Raw genomic sequence first — 22915 nt, 5'->3', positions numbered from 1 at the left:
CTTATTAATTTTTCAGTTAAAAAACAAAGCCAAGCTTTAATCATATCTCTTTTAATATAATTAAAAATTAATGAACGTTTTGATATGTTCTTTCAAAATCCTCTTCCATATACTGTGAATTTAATCACAATACTTAAATGTATTACATTTCATTATATCAGGACTCATATAAGCGTAAGTAATATAGGTGAAGTGTCATAAATCTACAAAAGAGGCTCCAAAACAATTAATAGCTATTACAATATCAATCATCATTGGTGGTTTTTACTTTTATCTTGCTTTCTAGTTAGCTGTCTTCCTCACACTGTCAGTTCAGTTAGAATATTTCACCTACACCTCACAATATGTCGAAAGGAAGTAGACTCATGCTGTGAAAAGCTGGTAATTTTATTGGGTTCCTCTACCTTTAAAAAATCTGTTACTTGGCCAAGTCTGGTTTCTGAGATCCTTTCTTGCAGGGAAATTGAGGCAAACATTTTTATGTGGCCTATGGTGTCTGCTCACAACAAGAAGAATTTATATACACAAGGATCATTAGTGCAGGGTTGCACCCATTAGGATATAATAACCGTCAGCTAGGACAAAAAACAGATCAGCATCATGCATTCAAACTAACAAGCACACATAAAAATACTTGCCAACTACATTTCACATACTAAGAGTATTGCTTCAAACATAAACTTTTACCAAAGGTTTTAACAGACTCTTTTTAAAATGAATCTAACTGTAAAAAACAGATTCCCTAGCAGCGCAGATTTTTCACATACTCTATTTTATCACTTCAAAAATGTAAACCAAAGAAAAGCCGAGAACTTAAAGCACACTGTCTGCAGTCTACATACAAATGTAGATCTTATGAAAGATCAAGCATGAAAAAGATATCTCTCTCTTCTTAATTTGCTCAAATACCAACAGTCTTAAGGGTGACTCTGATATGCAGCCTTACTCCTACTATGCACATTTCAGTTAAATCAGGATTTAATTCCTGATGACAGAGCTTACATATACTTAGCAGTATTAAGACACTTAAAATGACAATTAAACTATGAAATATTAAGAAATTATCTTAACTGCCCTCCAATGATAAAAACAGAAATATGCTATTTAAATAAAAAGGGTTTGCCACAGTTTCATTCATTTGGCCTGAAGTACCTGACTTTTTTAATGTACTATATTCTTCACAATAAGGCTTAATATCATGGGAACATGAAGCCTATCTCTGGGACATGTAAATGAAACTGTTACAAATCTAGTCAGCTAGAAAGTGATTATGACAGCTAAATACAAATACCTACTTTGCAAAACTACCTAAAATATCAAAATTGTTCTAGTTTACTTTTGACTGATTTGATGTTTTGAACTCATTTAAAGATTTTCTCCAGCATTTAACTATAATGTAACACAAAAACATTAAAATACACAATACTACGAAGCACCATATGCATGCTGTAGGTTTAGAAGAGTAAGAAAACTCAACTGCTGCAAGCAAGAAGACACGAGCGAAAGACTCTGGCACTAATGTTAGCCTGCCCACATTAGACTGGATGCCCAAGGCAGATGCACAAAAACATATGTTGTGAATTTTCCAGAACAAAGAAAATAACTTTTAAAGGAAATTGCTTCCCTGCTTCTGAGATGGGTATGCAGCCATTGCTGTGCTTTGTGCACAGTATATAGAATGCATAGAATGCATCTATTTAATATTCTGTGTAGAGGGAGAAGTCACACAATTTCAGAACAGTTTTAACTTTTATAATCTTTGTTTCCATTCCACAAAATGTTTTAGGTGAAATCTCATAACGTTCTTTTCATTTAGTACAAGTAAGAAAGACTCCAAAGCACTTATCTTTAAACAGAAATATTTCCAAAATATAAGAGGGAAAAGAATTGTGAAGTCATTTGTGTCACATGGTGTGCTTAAAACACAAGCGGGGATTCAGAAATTCTGAGCACACTAAGGTTTGCAGGTTGGACTTGCTCTGGAATAGTTTGGACTGTGCATTTAAGATTTAGACTATGGGGTGTTAAGAAAACTGCCTGGTTAAAAATGGTACTGTTCTTTACAGCTTAGATATGCCATAAGCCATACATTGCATCAAGAATACATATGTAGCCTAGTTATATAAACTGGCATGTCCTCGCAGTAGAGGAAGACTACATGGAAATGTCAGAATGATTAGAAATGTAATATATAATTTCAATGATTATTGGACTGATCATCAGCTGAATCAAGATGCTGTTCACATTCTTTCAATTAGTTTCTCCAATAAGTTGACAGTTGAGGGTAGAGCACAAATAAGTTGAAGAAGATCAAATAGTTTTCTAACTGGTTGACTACCATTGTACAGTAGTACTATAATCATGCTCTTTCTAGATAACCGGTCCCCTGTGGCATGAAAAAATGTTGAAGTAGATTGGCTAGGTCCCCTGTGTATAGTAGCATGGCTCAATGTATGGAATCTTAGTCATTATACTTAATTGCTTAAAGTCTAGAAAATAAATATATATATATTAAATATAAATTAGTCATAATGCCAAGGATCAGTGTTTAACTTTCTCTTTTCATTGCCATACAAGCTAAGTTCTGACACCATTAAAATGCTAATCTGTTAAACGTTTGCCTGCATAAATGTGCTAGCAAAGCCTGCAGCCATTTTGCATGGATTAACATAGCACTTTATAGTCACAGATAGTGTAATGGATTATAAAGTGTGCATCTTGTGTGATTCATTGCATTTCATTGATTTGGTCCCAAAGAAAATATGACAGTATGTAAGAACACCTAATTAATGTGTTCCAATGGAAATTGGAGGTATTAGACAGTGAATTATTACCATCAACACACAGAAGCAAAACTTCTGGTGCTCTGCAAGTTCAGTGGAAAAAGTAGGTATTATGGGAGTAGGGATTGATTTGGGACAATCACTCTTTTTGACAGCTTTAATATCTCTGTTTGATTTTAAATATAAATGTAGATTCTATCAAGCTTACTGAGACAGACAGATATTCTGTCTGCTTCTTTGGCTCAGGAAATTAATATTATCAAAAGTGGTCTAACAAGAAACTATATTACCATCGTCAGCACCAGATTCATCATTAAAATTTGTTTGTGTTCTCAGAACATTACAACACAAGGTGGGGAAGGATTCCTCTTCCCCCTACTAAATACTGTGCATCTTGACAGGTGCAGCATAGCAATATAAACTTTCCTTCTGCATCATATAAGTGCCAGTACTACACAAAATGTTGATTCACTTTTACCCTGTCTTTTCCCTAGATGATACTCAGATACAGCAAGAATTTAAATTTATCTGTAAAGGATGAATTTCATTCCCTCAAACAAACACGTGTGGGAGATTCCCTTCCCAAACTGTGGCAGCTGGCTCATTATCAAATGCAAAGTGAAACATCTGTGTGCCAGATATGGCCACTTATTTGTTTTGCACTGCTGAGCTATCTAAAGAATATGCTGTGAAGGTATTTACTCCAGTCTGAGAGAGAATTCCTACAAATGCAGAAGTCCCACAGCATTTTAGAGAAATACATATTTTTTCTTGTGATTATTTTTGTTTTCTCTACAATTCTCTCACTTTTGTGTTCATCTGTGTGCATACAGCAATTCTTCACAGAAGTAATTTGGGGACAGTTTTCCTAGAACTGCCACTTAGTCCATTATAGACAGTAAATTCATTTCTACATGGATTTTTTAAGAAACATGGTCAGAACAACTTGAAATAAAATTAGGTACCCATTTTTTTTTTCATTCCAATTCTCTTTCTTCCAAGTTTCTTCATTCTCCATTGCAAGCTGGAAAAGACAAGTAACTTCTCTCCTCCTCTTGTGTACCAAATTATGCAGTGGAATGTGGTTTGAAAAAAGGGACGAGTGTTTAATTTTCAAGTTTCTTAAAGGTAAATCTTTTCAACTGTACTTTCTAAAAATAAATAAATAAATAAATAAATCCAAAACAACCACCTTTCAACATTCTGCACCAAATGATAATGTTCTTTTCTGGGTTAAATGTTGTCAAGAGTGTATCATGGCAGCGCTTAAAGAATTTGTCTGCTATATATATAAGTATACTGTTGTCTTCATTATAGTACGCATTTCTAAAGGTTCTTTCTACAGAATAGAACAGATGTAGATGTTTTCCTTGAGTCTGTTAAGAGGTTGTTTGTGTTTTTTCCCCGAGATAGAGCCTGCACCTCTATCTATCCATAGATCTCAATTAGAGCCATTCATACTAGTTTGAATATTTTCTATTTTTTTTCTTCAGATTTCCACAAGCAATATTCCCAAATTCCCTTTCTGTATCTCCTAGCTGATCCCACAACCAAGCAGCTTCATATCCTATTGCTGCCTTGAGCAACACACATAGTGACAGGAAAGTCATATGCTACCTCTCAGAGCACAGAGGGTGATGAGTTACAAACTTTCCTTCAGTGACAGCATTTGTTTCAATGTCTCTTTCCTACCAACATTCTAATTCTCATTACATTTGTAGGACTATATTAACTACATCTACAACTACAACCAGAGTAGTTCTGTAGTCTGCAGACAGAAACAGCCCATACGCTGTACACAATTCAGGGAGCTGTAGTTTTAACTAGCTCACCATTGTGCACTCAAACAGCTCTGCACTGCTCTGCATACACAGCAAAGAGGAAAACTGGCAGATCTGCTTCAAAAGTGCACTGCTTATTTGAACTTAAATGCTAGTGTATATACATACAAACATTTTGAATATTTATGCTTTTATCTTCAATTGGACATAAATTGGCCAAAGGACTTCAAAAGCTGCAGAATGGCAAACTGACAGATAGGATAGCTACAGATAGGTATACAGCACTCACAATGCCTTATTTTAGAAGAATATCATGGCATGGAAAATAAAAAGCATTTCTGAATACACTACCCTGTTTTTATATTACAATTGCTATCCTATCCAATGCTGCTATAATTCGTGATGGTAAATCATTCAGATCTTTAATAACACTTTTTTCCCCCATCTCATTCTAATACCTTTCACACAATACTGGCAGGCATGAAGTTGTTCCTTCTTTTTTCCCTCCAATCCAAAAGCCATCTGTTAGCCCTTGTGCTTTTAAAGTGTTAGATGCTCAAAGGCTCTTCTGAAATTAACAATAATCAATGCCAGCAGCATCTCAACACTCTACTCAGCATTTGCATGTGATGGAAGGAAAACAATAGCTAAAAGGAGACATCAACTTGAATTCTTCCAGCAGTTGTTTTAAATGGTGGGTATTTTCTTTTTTTTTTTTTTTTTTTTTTTTTAATGTGAAAAAGAAATAAACAATATCCTTAAACAATATCTTTTAAAATCCAGAACATAAGCAGAATCTGAATTACCCCAGGGTTCTGAAAAATCTTCATTTCTCTACAGTTGTAGTGCCAAACTCAGATAATTTCTACCAGTGATGGAATTTATACACCGAGTAGCCCAATGCTTTCAAAAATGCCATGCAGTAATTATCTTCTTGATGGCTGCATGGTAGCTGCATCAGTTTTGAATGTGCATTTCATGTGGCTAATGAAACAAAATGTAAATATTCAACAAATACATACAAGCATGTTCAAAGTCCTAAAAACTTGTATACAGAACCTTTCTTGAATGTGAGACTTGCTTAAGCAAAAGGAATGCAGGAATACAAAACTGTCTTGAGAAAACACTGTTCTGAAAGTGACACATGAACTGAAAAGGTACAGGAGTTGTACCAAAATTTGCTTTTAGTTATTTAGTTGAAACTTCTACCTCTACAGGAGTATGCTGGAAAACCAATTCTTCAGATACGATAAAGAGGACCATACTCAAAGTACATATTGTAAGAAGTCATCTGAGTGGTCCTATGAGAAAATATCTATGCATATATCATAACCTGTAGTTTTGAACTGCTTACCCTGTTGAATATCCTTCATCTCCAGGTGCAAACTGGATATTAAAATTCCTACAGTTTGTGATCGTTTTCCATCCAACAATTTGATAATCTGGAAAGATAATTCAAAATTATCTGAGATCAAATAAGCATTCTGTAGATTCTTCATCCCCATAAACTCACATAACTTTGAGTTAAATTGAATGTTTCTCAAAACATTTTTATTAAACAAATGAAGCAGTAAAGTCTTTATCCCATCTTGATGCTTGGCACCTTAATGAATACCTGATAAATTTAAGTTTTAGTTCTTACCACATCAGCTCTTACTTGAAGCATGCTATTAAGAAGTAAAACTGAAAATGCATCAAATCTTTATACTGGCAGATACTTTTTAACCCTTCTCCTTAAGCTCATCGGGGCAAAATTAAGGTATCATAGAATCATCGAATTACCATGTTTGGAAAAAACTTCTAAGATCATCCAATCCAGCCATCCACCTATTACCAATATTTCCCCACTAAAATCCCCCACTAAAACCCTTAGTACAACATCTAAATGTTTCTTGAACGCCTCCAGGGTTAGTAACTCAACCATCTTCCTGGGCAGCCCATTCCAGTACCTGATCACTCTCTCTGAATACTCTTTTGATGCTCAGAGTACATTCCAAATACCTTAGTTTATTTCAGAGTTGATTTTTCAGTTAGAAAATTTTTTACTCCATTAGATAGAGGTTCATCTCTTGACCAAAGAGAAATGGAGGTATGTTTTCTTGTGTACACCCAACACTCCTAGATCAGCATGGGTTATTGAAAGGATTCCTTTCACTTGTGTCTGATTGTGCTTCTTCCTCCCCTTTGACAAACTAAATGGATGTCAGGGTTTTGTTCATATTTTGGGTAACAGATGCTTGTTAGTATAATAACCAACATTAAACTGTAATCTTTCAGATGTTGAGTGGAAGGAAGAGGAGGAAATCAGGTGATGGAAACCTTGCGGAAGTTATGCTGATTAACCTGTTGATTAAAATTAGTGATACTGATGTTTATCAGTCCATAAATAAAGTCATACAGGAAAACTACCAGGATTTTAGAAATGTAGTTCAGATGTTAGAAGAGACAGATTTGATATGTGAAACTTGTATTCTGAACAAAATTTCCCCCTCATGTTTGCACTGTTTGTATGTGTGATTTTGATTTATTTTTTAAGCAAGATAAGATAGTAGCACATCACGTCACCAAATGCAACACAGATGTGAAGTTCTTGAAAATAAGAACATTCATATTCTAGCAGCTGGCTTAATTTGTAATGCTGATGAACAAATGCTGTTAATAACTCATATGTAAAATTAAAATCAGTAGCTAAGTTTTCCCTAAATATACCCATCCAAATTTACCTCTAGTAATTCAGTAATATTACTATTTGTATATTTAATAATATTCAAAATCATAAACAGTTTTTTTTTTCCCCTGTGATATTGTTATAGATGTTCACATTACAGACAGCTAAATGATAAAACTCATACTAACTTATATAAGTGTTTCCCATGGGTTTTATAAGATTTAGGAACATTTAACTGTGCAGGTACCTAGTCATTCACCTATATAGATATTGTAGCTGAAAATACAGAGAAAAGAGAAGCAATAGTAACATTTTCTCCAGAAAAAAAAAATGTAGTTAGTTACTACTTGTAGGGTAGTGAAAATGGATAGTATATGAGTAAGTACGAATACATGCTGTCTTCAACAAAGCTCTGACAAAAATCCTATTTTATGTCTCTGTGGTAGAAACTCAATTTAATGAAATTATGTTAAAATGGATGTTACATATTTTCTGCCAAAATTGGGAATGAAATCTATCCCCAGAGATTCTGAAGGTTATATTTGCAGTAATTACACTGGATATCAGCAAAGGAATGTTGTTTATGTATTATTTAAAATATTTTTTTCACATGAAAAAAAAAAATCAGGCCCCTAACTCTCTGAATACATAAACATACAAGGTGATTTGGCTACAAGTTACCAGAAATGTACACTCTCTAAGTAATTCATCCTGTTAACTGCAATTTTTCAGAGCAAATATAAGTAACTGCTCAGTTTATCACGGTCATTTCTGAAACTTTAAGTGAATTTGCTGAACTCCTCAACACATTAACTTCGTACAGGGATAATTACAGGCTTGAGTAGTATGCAATTTGTATTGCATTCACTGACCTCCAAGTTGACCTTGTTCAGGGGCAAATTCATAGGTTGTCATAAACCCCATTAGATATGCCTAGTTTGAGACAAAACTGTTCCAGGCTATAGCCGTTATAGACAATATAACATTTCAAATAAATCGGTTATTTTAAAATGTTAAAATATTATTACATATAATCAAACTAACTTCCACTGCTTAGCAAGGCTTCCTCATTAGAAGGCTAGTACAGTAAATTTAGAGAAGAGCTTCTATAATTTTGAAAGCTAAAGTGGAGATTCATGTTCTAAAATGTCCAACCAACTGTATGTTCACAGGCATTTTAGACAAATGTACACATGGTCACAATTACCAGCCACCAAACTAGACTCAGACTAGGTGAAATGGCTTCAACAACATGAAATCTCTAACTGAAGGCTAATGTTTTATTCATTAGAGAGCAAAAAGGGAGAAATAAGACAACAGAACTGCTCAATCTGGGCAGTCCTAATATTGAGATCATAATATTGAAATTACATGGGACTTTTGTTGCACGTTGGTTTTAAAGTTTGTATCTTGAAAGATCAGCATTAAACAGAACATATTTTCAGAAATACTCATTTTGCCCCCAGTAATGCTTATTCTGGTGAAGCCACTGAAGGGAATTATATGTATGTATGAATTCTAAATGGAAAGGAGATACAAAAAATTCTTCAGTTTTCCAGCTCATAAAAACCATAAGGCAAATAAAATTGAAGTTTGTAAAGACTGCATTGAACTATTTAGTCTATGCTTTTAAAAGACAAATCACTGCTCACCTCTCAGCATATTGTGACTTGCTTTTAGCTGGCAGTGACAGACAAGCAGCTAAGATCCAGCTGACGCCAGCTGATGCTGCTATGCCAGCTGGCAGGGCTTGCCAGCTGCCTGCTGCTCCCAGACTATGAATGTGTCGTTGTAATGGATGCAACATCTAATGGTTCAGGGACAAAACAGTGAGTGCCAATGCTAATTCATTTAATTCACTGACCTGTAACGCTATTTGCTCAATGTGGTGTTCCCAGAGTGTTTTTTAACATTATTAAGTTAGTTGATCTGCTTTAGACAAGTGTCTCTTTTAGACCTTTCAATATTTATCATACAATGTAAAAGTAGAGACATAGTGAAGCTTCAATACATTCATAAATAATCTGTCATTCATCTTAAAAGGTGTTTCTCTAATGTAGCAAGAAATGTATTTCATTCAATATTATATGACAGACCACAGTTTTGTCTAATTGTAATGTCTATATTCTGTGCAGGACTCTTAGTGGTGCAGAACAGATTCAGTTTACTTTAGTGATTAAAAGCTAAATCCTTCCTCCTGCTGGTGCAAGGATTCTTTCCATAATATTTAAATTTTGTGAGAGAAACCATAAGCTAAAAAGCTGTCCTAGATACCAGAGTGTTTTCCTTCATTTCTACTCATTGACTTTTATAGTGAAGTCAACACCCTGGACTCATAAGTAGTTTGCTGAAACCCTGTTCAAACAGAGAAGGAATATCCTGCACAAGAAGCAACTATGCCGCTCCAGCCTTTCTACATAAACACCTCAAGACTACCAATGAAATTTCAGAATCTTAAGACCTTATATTATGCCTTCTCAAAGAAGAGCCATATTTAACTATTTTATATTTACTTGGATGAACCAGTTTAAATCTTACCCATATTTTTAGTATTTTAAGATGTGTATTTCTAACCAATAATCTATTGGATGAAGAAAATTTATTTTTATCCTTTTTCTAAATGACAAGCAACTGGCAGTGTTTCAAGACAAAAGTGGTAAAAAATGAGCTAGCAAACTCTTACTTCATTTTCTTTACTCCTACCAAAACCATAAAAACAAAACAGAACCACATAGATGTTTACCATTCATGGATACTTTTCTCATCCTACATGACTGAGGAGCTCTGCAGTAAGTAAGGAAATGCCATATTCATTCTTCTCAGCACAGCCCAAATCATAAAAAGAAAGTGAGAGTGTCTTGAAAGAGCGTGCACTAGCATTTTACTACTTTTACTTAAGTTTGAACGCTGTTTGTTATCTTATGTAGACTGTTGAAGACAATCATTGTGTTTCCACCTTGCAAAGCATCCAACATTTTCTGCAATATCTGCTCTTCTTGCAGAAACACAAAGTTCATTAATTTTAATTACTCATTTAGTGAGATGGACAAAAAACTTGCTGACAGACATATCCCTTTCAGTTAAAAAAATGCAATTCACTCAAAATATTGACACTCTTCTTAAATGGGAACACATGTTAATAATTATGTGAAGTCTGTTAGAGATAATAGACAACAGAAAAGCCATTATCTTTAATGTCCTCCTGCGTCTTTGAAATGATAATCATTGCACTAAAGGGCCAAAAATGATTGATGGACTTTCATTTGGAGCATACACCTGACACAAATTACTTGATATTTACCCTCCACCCCTCATTTTTTTCATCCAAGAAGACAGAGTGGCATCGCAAACATCCAACTATCCTGTTTCTTGAAAAAGTATGGGAGACTAAGTTCCTCAAAAGTCCTCAAATATATTGAAAAAAGTAATGCTACTTTCAAATAAGTAACTTCAGTAATGGAGGTAGATAATGCACATGGAATAAATCATAAGAAAGGAATGTTCTTTTCTAAATAAACTTTTTTTATTATTATTTATTTATTTAGGGTAACAGTGGATCAGATCTTAATAAACAGAGAATCGTGCTTTTTATTTCATTCCAAAATTCATTTCATAATTCTGTCTTTCTCTTGTTTGGTGGCACAATATCTTATCTTGGTTAGGCATATATATTGATTATATTAAAATCTATTGAAAGCTGAGTTCTTTAAAAAAGAACAGATGATTTTTTTCAGCAAAATGAGTTAGAAATTCTATATGTTAGCTATTTTCAGCTTTCATTGTTTTCATAAACAGCTATAGACCTCAATGACAGTGTATTAAATTTACATATAATTTAACATTCTTGGCATATGAGAATTTTATATTTACAATTTCATATATGGAACCTTAAAGTGTTGGGTTTTTTTTAATAAACCATACAATCCTTGACAAATGCTTTAATGGTAGTCTTAGTGGATAACATAATAGATGTAAAAATCATATATCTAGAAGGCTGAAATCTAAGCATAAGAAAATACAAAAAATGATTACGAAAACAGTCCAGACTAGTAGTGGCATTCTAAAAAGCATGGCAATGATAAAACTGGGTGACTAGACAGGAGTCACATTTACAACGTCCAATAAAATTACATTTAAATTGGAGTTATATACTAAAATAACCTGGAGGATCTAGACCTGTCTATTCTTGATTTCCAAAAAGCTCTAAGACATTTTATAACTGGGACCAAATAGATGCATTTGAAAAACCTTAAGTAACTTAAATATTTAGATTAAGTCAATTAACCAAAACCAGAGAGAAATTCACTTGATTCATTCAATAAACTCTGCTTTTTTATTTTTGTCTAAGAGCTTTGCCTGCTGCAAATTCAACCACTTCAGTATTAATCTAGGAAATAAATCCCACTTTCATATATTATTCATCCATCTAGAGTCTCTGGGAAAGTCCAGATTCAAGCAATTGCCTCTTTTCCATTTTATAAATATGACATCTTTAAAATTGCTATGTTATATTACATTTGATAAGACTAAAATTCTTAGTCTTACACTTCAACTGTATTATTATAAGAAAATAATTCATTTACTAATCCTTAAACATATTGAACAGTATTGATTGTTAACTGCATATGATCATATGACAGTAGAACTTTTCTTTACAATATTGCATACATGCAGAGGACATAAATGCAGAAGAATCCGAGTTTCCTAAAATATGGTGGAAAATGTGGAGCTGGAAAAAAAATGGTTCTAACAAATCTGCTGAATACATAGACGTGTATGGTCAAAGAAGCATGCGCAGCCAAACACCCCGTAGAGCTTCTACTGTCCAGATAAGCATGACCATAATAAACTTCAGGAGTACATAAGTGTACCAGGAGGTACATCTGACCTTCATTTAAATTATATTAACATTTAAACTATATTATTTTTATACTGTATCAAATGAAGGTACTTTATTTTTCCCAAATAAGTTAATATATGACTATAAAAAATCTCCCTCTATGCAGTACTTTTAAGGCACTATTGTTGCTGGAAGGTTCTTAACTTCCCTTCCATTTTTTCCCCATACATTTGTTACAATGTGTCATTTTTTAATGACTGCATTTCAAGTTCTGCTAATTACATTCTCACACCAGGATGACAGTCTCTAGCAACTACTGTAACTGACTTAGTAAACCAATTTCTGCAGGCACAAAAGCAATATGCTTTAGAGTCATGGAGCACTTTCACTGGAAAAAGGAGGCAGGCAGCCATTCCCATCCACAGGAGAATGGATAGAAACTGGATTTTTTTTTTTTTTACTTTAAATTGAGATTCATGATGGTGGAAAGGCACTCAGAATATCATCCAAAGCATTTCTGTACTTCATTACACTATCAACTATATGTGTACCATTCTAAATAAATTTTCTTAATGATCTCCCAATATAGAAGCACATTTTCCCTAGCCAAAAGTGCTCCACAATCTTTCAGTATCCTTACTTTTGGAAAGCTTTTCATAATTTTTCTTTGCAGCAGCTGTATGCACTTGATGACACTTACTTTTTATCCCACATCAACCTCCTCTTTTCTAGACTAAACAATCATAATCAGTGAATTTTTCTCAGAGACTACTACTACATTTTTGATCATTCCCACTTTTCTTGACTCTTTACAGTTAGTAAACGTTTTTAATGAAGAGTGCTAGTGCCTAAATCGAGATGCTGTTGTTAACGGAAACATGACTGAATGGGTTGTATTGCAAGCAACACTTCGGTTTATTTACCAGCCTTGTTTCCTCTTTAGTATAATGATTTGATAACTCATTATCCTCTTTGTGATCCATTACTATCCCAAGATCACTTCTGCTAAACTACCACCTAGTCTGTTGTACTCATGTTACTTTTAGATAGGTAGACTAACTATATAAACTTATGATCTGAAAAATAGGAATAAGCACATCTCAGACACTTAAGAACTTTCTAAAGGGTCTAATTCAAAATGTATGCAGCCTCTTGCAACAAAGTGGTAGTTGAAGAGTTAATATTCCAGTATCCAGGTCATAGAAAAGTGCACCTTCAGTAAGTTTGCAGATGACACCAAGTTGGGAGGGAGTGTTGATCTGCTGGAGAGTAGAAAGGCACTACAGAGGGACCTGGACAGACTGGATTGATGGGCCAAGGTAAACTGTATGAGTTTCAGTAGTGCCAAGTTCCAGGTCCTGCGTTTTGGTTACAACAACCCCAGGCAACCCCACAGGCTTCAGGAGGAGTGGCTGGAAAGCTGCCTGACAGAAAGGGACCTTGGTGTACCGATGGACGGTTGGCTGAATATGATCCAGCAGTGTGCCCAGGTGGCCAAGAAGGCCAATGGCATCCTGGCTTGCATCAGAAATATTGTGGTGAGTAGGGCTAGGGAAGTAATCCTGCCCCTGTACAGAGCATTGGTGAGGCCCCACCTCAAGTACTGTGTTCAGTTTTGGGCACCTCAATACAGAAAGGACACTGAGGTGCTGGAGCAGGTCCAAAGAAGGGCAAAAAAACTTGTGAAGGGCTTGGGAAATGGGAATGTTTAGTCTGGTGAAGAGTAGGCTGAGGGGAGAACTTACTGAGAGCAAATACCTGTAAAATGATTGCAGTGAGAGCAGGGTTGGTCTTCTCTCACTGGTGACAGGTCAAGGGGAAATGGCCCCAAGTTGCATCAGGGGAGGTTTAAGTTGGATATCAGGAAGAACTTCTTTACAGAAGAGGTTGTTCAGCACTGGAATAGGCTCTCCACAGAGGTGGTTGAGTCACCATCCCTGAATATGTTTATAAACCATTTGGGTGTTGTGCTCGGGGACATGAGTTAGCGGTGGGTTGTAAAAGTTAGGGTAGAATAGTTAGGCTGTGGTTGGACTTGATGATCTTGCAGAACTTTTCCAACCTGAGCAAATTCTATGATTCTGTAAGTGAAGATCCTGAGGTAATCAGAGCTAGCACTGACTCCCACAGAATCGTCTTTGTATTCTACTATCTTGACAGTGAAGATATGCATGTGTATAAAATACTTCTGTATTATAAATATATACTATAATTTTATACTGCATTTTCTTACACATATAATGATACACACAAATATAAATATATACTCAGATTATAACTTTCAAAATAGCACTGGAAAATAGATCATTATTTCCAGTTATGCAGGTCAAGATTTAAACATTTCTGGCTGAAAATTGTAGATGTCTAGTTATAAGCAACAAAAGCATAGTTGACAGTGAATGTTGCAATCAGAGTTCTCATAAGGGATCTGCTATGTGGACAAACACATAAAAATAAAACAAAGTGAAAGTTCTATAGCTTTAAAGTGATGTTTTCCATTTAAGCATTCATTTATTTAAGCATTTTAGCATATTCATTTAAGCATTCATGTATTCATAAACATTCATTTCATGACTGGAGCATGTTTCCTACAAGGACAGGCTGAGAGAGTTGGGGCTCATCAGTCTGGAGAACAGAAGGCTCTGGAGGGACCTTATAGTGTCCTTCCAGTACCTGAAAGGGGCCTACAGGAAAGCTGGGGAGGAACTTTTTATAAGGGCAGGTAGCAACAGGACAAGGGGAGATGGTTTTAAACTCTAAGAGGGTAGATTTAGACTAAATATTAGGAAGAAATTCTTTACTGTGAGGGTGCTGAGACACTGGAACAGGATGCCCAGTGAGGTTGTGGATGTTCCCTCCCTGGATGCATACAAGGCCAGGCCGGATGGCATTTTGGGCAACCTGGTCTAGTGGGAGGTGTCCCTGCCTATAGTGGGGGGAAGGGTTCCTACTAGATGATCTTAAAGGTCCCTTCCAACTCAAACAATTCTATGGTTGTATGATCCTATGATTTCACAGACTAGGCATACAGATTATTCTGACAGGTTTCATAAAAAAATACAAATAAATTATGAGAATAAATTGAGTATGATCTTATTGGAAACTACAAATAGGTAGTAAAGAAGTCATAACTCAACAAGACCACAACTTTTAAAGTCACTTTGTTTTTTTTAAAGACAGTTCAGTTAAATGAGAAACTATTCCTCTCGAATTTGTATGATAAGATCTTCCAGTTGTGTATGGAACTTGATTGTGAGGCACTGATTTAATTTTCATTCAAGAAGAAAAGTATTAAGCAATGTTCTAGCATGGGATCCTGCACCCCCTATTGGCTTGTCATTTTTCTAAATACAAAGCAGGCAAAACTCATTTTGTAGAAGTTGATGGGAAACAGGACTAAGTGGTGTGGATGAGAAGAGATTTAATGCAATGTACAGGTCAATGGTAACATGTAGTATTAAATAAAATAAACACAAACTACTGGTCCAGATTTTAAAGCTGTCTCTCTATCTTACTTGGGACGGCTTTTTATCTTTTTTTTTCTTTTTTTTTTTTTTACAAAATACCAAACAGGAATTTACAAAGAAACACCAAATGATACAGCATCAGCTATACTGATGACACATGATGAACATCATCAGATTCTTCTTCCGTGCCACCTGTATAAAGCATCTTTAACCAGACTACAGAACTCCATATACCATAACATACCATATTTAAGACCAGACAAGCATATATTTCTGTACTGTCACAAAGAAAAAGATTACTACTAAAGCTCTAGTAGATATAATTGTTAGAATGAAGGTAATACAAATGCTGAAAAAAGCATGTAAAAGGACAAATGAAACCAGCAGAGCTGATAATTTGACATTAATGTACAAGAGTTTTCCATTTATCTACTTTTAAACATATCTGTAACTAAATAAAATGCCTCCCTACTATCATTTCACTCACAGCCCACTAAGATTGATCCACTGGAGCTAGCAGAACTAGCATGCAGACAATCTAGGATTTCAGAGAAACAAAGGAAACACAGGGAGACAGAAGAGGATGAACCGTCTGTAAAAAAAATGTTCAACTACCACAACTCATTTAACAAAGAAAGTAGGAAAGACAAAACTAAAAATATGAAATGCTTATGTGCCTACTTTAATTCAAATTTAATTTGAATTCTAAAAGCTGATTTATTTTTCAACTGAACAAACGACAGAAAGTTTATTATTGAGCAATGGTTTTCATGGTTTGTAACACCATGATCATAATCCCATCGGCTGTACCAAACTAAATGCAAAGTATTAGATAAAGTCTATATTTTTCTGTCAGGATACTTATTTTTGTATTTTTATGGAGCATTTTCAAGGAACATTTTTTATTCCAATAATTTCAGTAAATATATCCCTAGTCTTAAAAGTAATAACTTTAAAAATAAAACAAAATAATTCAAACACTGATATAAAAACAGAATATATCTTTGTAAGAAAATACACTGGTTACTCACAAGCAATAATATTATTACTAATAATTACTAATTATTACTCCATTATTTCATATATTGTTTAGAATAACTACTACCCAATTCAATTCTGGATAAAGTTAAGAGTGATTATTAAAAAATGTACTGCTGTAACTAAGTTAGTTTACAAAGCAATAAGGAAAAGGAATCATGCATATTCACCTTTCAGGAAACAGAACTAATTCCCAAACTATTTTGCTGACACTGACCTGGGGAAGCAGGTATATTCACTTTGTTACTGAGATTTTGAAATAAAAAAGTTACGCAGTTGTGCATGCTATTTCTCCATTAAAATTACATCACTACACACCACACGTACTTGAAGCCTTACTGACATTTCTCATTAATTACTACACTAAGTTTATGATCAAATAAGTTTTGAAAAATCCATTTTCTCTGGTAAATTTTTATGAAAGTTCACTTTTTATGTATGTCAAAATGAAGAAAGGTAGATAGCATAGCTTACACGTAAAGAGCCCTCTTGTGGTTCCCAGCAGGTAAACTCAAATAGATTTATAATACAGTATATACATACATATACACACACACACACTCACATGCACACACAGCCAAACAGGTTTATAATATATATGTTGTTTTAGGAAAACATTACTTGGTCATTGTTCAGAAAATTTCTTTGCCCTACTTGCACACAGTAACTGAGAAGAGCAAGCTCTCTCTGTAATTGACCATGTCTGAGGCAGAGTATGCCATAATGACATGTGCTGCACAAACTTTCATCCATCATAGACATGGTCTCCCTGTCACTTCTTGACACAGCTACTGAGCTATACCAGCAAAGAGCTATTTGGCATTCTTCATTCAAAACATGTAAGAGTGGTTTTCCTATCTTCCATAGTACTTTATTTTCTCAATAACATTAAATTTAAGGAAAATAGATCTTACTAGAATGATGTAATGGTAATCTTTACTCATGAATAAGTGCAAGCTCAGACATGGCCTGAAATATTGGTACTTTAAGATACATGTTAGAACTTTTATTCCATTCTTCTATGCACTATTTTTTCTATTTCACCACGATGTAGAACATTCATCTTCAAAGGGAAGAAACCTTCCAAACTAAGTGATATATTTGAATTCTTAATCTAAAGTTGAGCAACCAATGTTACTTATTGTGTTTTATAACAGCATTTAGAAAGCCATCTATTATGTGCTAGTTCAACAGTAAATAAAAATGAAGTTTCTTAAAATATAAAACAAAGCAGTAAAAGAAAAATAAAGAAGAAATTAAATACAAAGAAAAATTAAATACCTTTTTGGCCTTGGTCTTTTTTTCGTAAGTCTCTGACAATGGTTTTCTTTTTTCCTGAGTGGTATCTTTGGAAAACAAATATTCAAACTCAGTAGTATCAAGTATATCAGGTTCTTCCAGTGATTCCCATAGTGTTGGTATGGCAGTTTTCCTATAAAGGAAAAGATAATAATAAAACTTATACTACATATTTATTAATAAAACCTTATCAACAATAGACTTAAAACTCAAACAAGCACTGCTAGCATGCTAACAGCATTCTTTCTCTGTATCTTACTGTTGTAAGGAGTCAAAATATTTTTCAGAAGGCTGTACCAAGAAGTGAAGCTACTTAGTAGACTACCTGCTAAACTATCAAAGTGCACATATGATAGGTTTTTTTGTTTGTTTGTTTTTGCACAGTTACCATATATTGCAACTGCAGCTTGTGCAAATACAGCTCTAGAGATCTCTGCCACTTCAACTAGGATTAGGAGTATTTCAACAGCAGCTTTTTTGACTAATTCCCAATAATCTCCCTAGACATATAAAAATAAACAAAATCAACAAATAGCGATAACACTTTCTTCAAACGTTTAAAGAGCATTTGTAGAGGTCTTGACTTGCTTCATGTTAGCTTCAGATGCTTTGTGCTCATTTGTAACTTTGTTTCAGGTGTTAGAAACTAGAACCTAAGTGACCTATATCTTGGAAAACTAATCAATATTCCATATCACTCAAATTTTACATGGGGATTATCTTTCCTTTTTTACCTGCATCTTTCAGGAACAGATATAATATAGATAAGCATCACTGCTTGCACTTTGGAACATGTTAAACAAAATACTCTTGTTTTATCTGGATTTAGGAAAAATAATTTGTAGTGCTTCAAACAAAGCACTTCAACTATCTTCAGACTGCTCTTTTTGTCATATCTATCAGTAGAAGGTGGGCCCACTTCTTCCAGCAGATGTCACTAAAAGGCAATGAAATGAGTTGCTATTAAAAAAAAAAAAAAAAAAACATCACCACCACCACCAAAAAAAAAAAAAAACAAAACCAAAAAACAAACAAACAAAAACCCCACAAACATTGTGGAAAACCCTATGAACTATGAATGGCTGATGTTACTATACATATATTTATTAGATGTAATATGCAAAATAAACAAACAAATAAATAAATAAATAAAAGTAATGTCTAACCATGTAATGGAGAAAAGGACTCTAAATGCCACATTAATACTGAAATTTAGGATTGTTTTTATTTAATACTCAATCATACATTTATTCTGGTAAATGTTTAAGGAACTCTATTTTTTCCATGAGTATCCACTGATGAAACATATTTTGTATCATGGGAAGTGGCTAGAGTTCAACAGCTTCACTTTTCTGACACCAGCTGCAACGATTTCATTGAATAATGCTTTTTGGCTCTGTGAGAAGAACTTCGAGGATTGAGATAGCTCCTGCTCTGAGCAGCAGACTGTTGAAAAAAAAATTCAGATCTAGTGCAGAGAATGATGATGCTGAATCACTGGACCTGGTATCTGGCATTTCATCAGGAAACTATGACTTAGACTCTATTTTGCACTCAGAAAAACTTGATGAACCATCTACATTTCAGAAGGGACATTTTGATCTCAGTAAATTAATAGGAAAAAACACAACAAGGTTTATTTTTGGACCAACTGGCAGATCACTAATTTTCACAAGTAATTTTGGGAAAGTAAAATCAAAATGCTCAAACTAATATAAACTGATATAACTTCCTATGTTTGGTTACACTAGAAAACATAATCCAAAATTATTACTTGTGTTAAAAATACATTCAGTCAAAAATCTGTGAACTAAAATCAAAGAAATATATAAATAAAACTAACTGTTTTAACTACAGATGTCTCTGTCAGTACTGCACCTCCTTTATACCAGATGTTTTACACTACAGGTTCCTCTGCAGCATGTATTTATGCATATACCTCACCTTTCCTGTTACACTAGAACTATACACAGAGGTGAAGTTCAAGTTTACTTTTTCCAGAGCAAGAATAATAGAAGCTGACATGGTGCTTTGAAGATAGCATCACCTTAAATAACTGGAGAGCCAAAGTAAATAAAACTCAAAATTCTTACCTGACCAAATTTTAATATTTCAATTTTAATTCTAATTATCTCTTTTCTAATAGGAGTTAAAAAAAAAAAAAAGGGTATTTTTCATCTCCTAAAAAACTTCTTAAACTTCTTATTTCTTTAGTACTAAGTCATGAAACCACTAAAATATTTGGTTGCTCTTTCACTAGAGTTGTTCAAGGGGTACTCTGACCCCCCCTGTTACACTCTGCTCCTTCTGTTATAATGCACATAATTTTTTATTTATATTTAACATTTTAAAATAATTTCTTGTGATCTATTATTAGGCCTCTATAACCGATTCCTTTATGTTTTCTTGTTAATACATACAAATTCCATGCTTCTATATGTATTTTCACTTCTTGTTATTGTCTTAAATAGCATACATAATGTCATATCATGGCATATAGACAGAAACTAAGTCCAAATAAATTCACTGTACCTGCTGCCTTGCAATTGTATCCGTGTCCAATACAAAGGCTTCATGGGACGGCTAGGTTCAATGGCAGGTTTCCGAGGACCTTGACTTGAAGATAAAGTGCTATTAAAAAACAGCCCAGGTCCAGGGGGTGGGGGGGGTGGAGGTAACCCGGATCCAGGCAGTGGAGGAGGAACAGGAGGTCCCAACCCTGGAAGTGGTGGTGGTGCAGGTGGTGCTGGTGCTTGAAAATCCCTACAGCCTTCAGAAAGTTGAGGAGGCAGTGGAGGCCCAAATGCAAAGTGAGGTGTCACTGAAGTTGGACCCGTTGGCAAAGGTGGTGGTGGAGGAACTAAACCTGGTAGTGAAGAATCAGAGAAGGGAGGAGGTGGTGGAGGAGGTGGTGGAGGTGGTGGTGGTGGAGGAGGTGGTGACGGAGGCAGCATTTGTTTTGGTTGGCAAGATAAGACACTTTCTGAAGATGGTACATCATAACTGTCCTTATTTTCACCTTGGGTAGAAATACTATGTGTCAAAGAAGAAATATTAAGCTTTTTGGGTACTATTTGGTTGTTTTTCACAGCTCTGTTTTCTTCTTCACTAGGCTTTATAAAAGTTTCTCTGTCAGTCTGTATACATACATTTCGGTATGTCTTTGGTGGATTATCATCTTCAGTAGAAACGCCAATATCCCTTGCTTCTTCATTCCTTCTGTTCAATTTATTATCAAGTTCATTCTTCAGATGTGCAATGGTTTCCTCAAGCTGAGCAGTTGATACAGCATGTTCTCCACGAATATGGAATACCCTGAGTTCAAACTGAGACTGCAGAACAACAAAAAACCCCTCAGTGAATGTTTTTCTACTCTCTTGACCATCTCACTTTTTATAGCATTAAATCATTCTTTCAGGAAATATATTAAATTAAACCTTCTGGCCTGGCCATGTGAAAGATCACTGTTTCCTTGCTGTGACCATGACTCTCATCATTCAGTCAGTGACACGTTCCAGTTTTTGTCAAATATTCCTCCTCCTGTACTCACACTCCCTCACCCCACATTACTTTCAGCTGACTGTATTTTTATGACAGTAAAGATTTATTTTCTCCAGATTACTGTCACAGATACCAGATTAGAGACAGGTACTTCCCAATTAGATCTTATTCCTTCATGTTGCTAGCTCAGAAAAAACTTATAAGTATACAGATAAATTCATATACTCAAGTACTGTAAATGCTTTAATGTGCTGAAATCAGATCTCAATTATGAATTTGAAAGTATTTCCTCAGCAAACCTAATCTGCATAGCAACATGCTACAGAACAAAGTTGCCTTACTTTGGTAAGACCTTTTATGCAGTCATTATAGATATTACATATGAAAACAATTCTATGCTAGTACACCAAATAACAGTCTCTGAATGCAGAAAAAAAAAAATCAGATTCAAAACTGATCTGAAAAACCCCTGCTAAAATTGATAAAAGTGCACTGCACACAGACACCAAAAGGTAGAATCAGCAGGATGGCAATTCTGCACGAAAAGGACCAGCAAAAGACAGCAGAACACAAACTGATCATGAGTCAACAGCTCTGTATGAAAATATATAAATAGATATGACATATGTAATAAAAATCAAAGGTGTCCTGCTGTGGTGTTCATTTTGAGAAAAAATGCTGTCCTTCTGTTCATGATCACTTCTGAAATCTGGGGGAGCTTATTCAGTATTCATTTTCCAGGTTCTATGTACATCAACTTTTGCCTTCACCCTTTCTCGACAATGGCTCCCTTCTGCTTGCTTTCAGTTTCTTTGGCTGAAAAATACCTTACTGTATCTCATAAGTTTTCTCTGCAAGATGAAATGCAGCTTATAGTCAACTGTTCTTTCAACATTACTGTTTCTCTTATCTCTAAAACTAGCCTTCCTGTCCAAGGTACATCTTTTTCTATTCTTCCACAGGTTGTCTGTTTCCACCCAACACCCATTTTAAAGAGGTTGAAAACATCACACTTTTAGGCCCAGCCCTGTCCATTAAAAGCATTATTTTGTTGCTCATTCTGCTCTCACTCAGAACTCAGGCTGTAGAGGTCTACACCTTTGATTCTGATCAAACAGGGCCATGCCTATTAAAGCCTCATCAGTACAGCTGCACTCACAAATGAGTCTGATTTTCCAATATTTATCTAGTATTTGCCATTGGAACAGGACACCATCTGTTTTCCTTGAGCAAAATCACCTCACAAAAGCTAATGATCCAGCTGACTCTTAGTTCTCTTATATGCTAATATTTATGTAAAACATTAGAAAGTCTGCATTATACCCTTCCTAAAAGTATACCCCTAATGGTATACCCTGGTTAGAATATGAACAAAATACATCTATTAAAAAAAAAATTCTTCTCTTACTAAAATACATTATATTTATGCAAATAACCAAAATGGTGTATTTTCCACTTCCGTCCAGTCCTGCTGCTGTATGAGTGACTTCCAGTGACTTCCAGTACTTTTTGTACCTGCTGTATGTCTTTTCTGAACA

At 34.7% G+C, this 22915-nt stretch overlaps 1 protein-coding gene across 1 annotated transcript in view; it reads right to left on the bottom strand.

Moving 5' to 3' along the window:
* The window catches only part of FMN1 (formin 1), a 116892-nt gene that overhangs the window by 59401 nt on the left and 34576 nt on the right, over positions 1-22915 (bottom strand). The window contains exons 4-6 of the mRNA NM_204423.2: positions 20409-21208; positions 17859-18009; positions 5919-6006 (exon numbers count right to left, since the gene is read on the bottom strand). Coding sequence (NP_989754.2) covers positions 5919-6006; positions 17859-18009; positions 20409-21208 — 1039 coding nt within the window. The remainder of the gene's footprint in view (positions 1-5918; positions 6007-17858; positions 18010-20408; positions 21209-22915) is intronic.

The sequence above is a fragment of the Gallus gallus genome, chromosome 5, assembly GCF_016699485.2.
Source record: "Gallus gallus isolate bGalGal1 chromosome 5, bGalGal1.mat.broiler.GRCg7b, whole genome shotgun sequence".
NCBI classification, from domain to species: domain Eukaryota; kingdom Metazoa; phylum Chordata; class Aves; order Galliformes; family Phasianidae; genus Gallus; species Gallus gallus.
The sequence above is the reverse complement of the archived record's forward strand: the minus strand, read 5'-3'. Positions and strand labels throughout refer to the sequence as shown.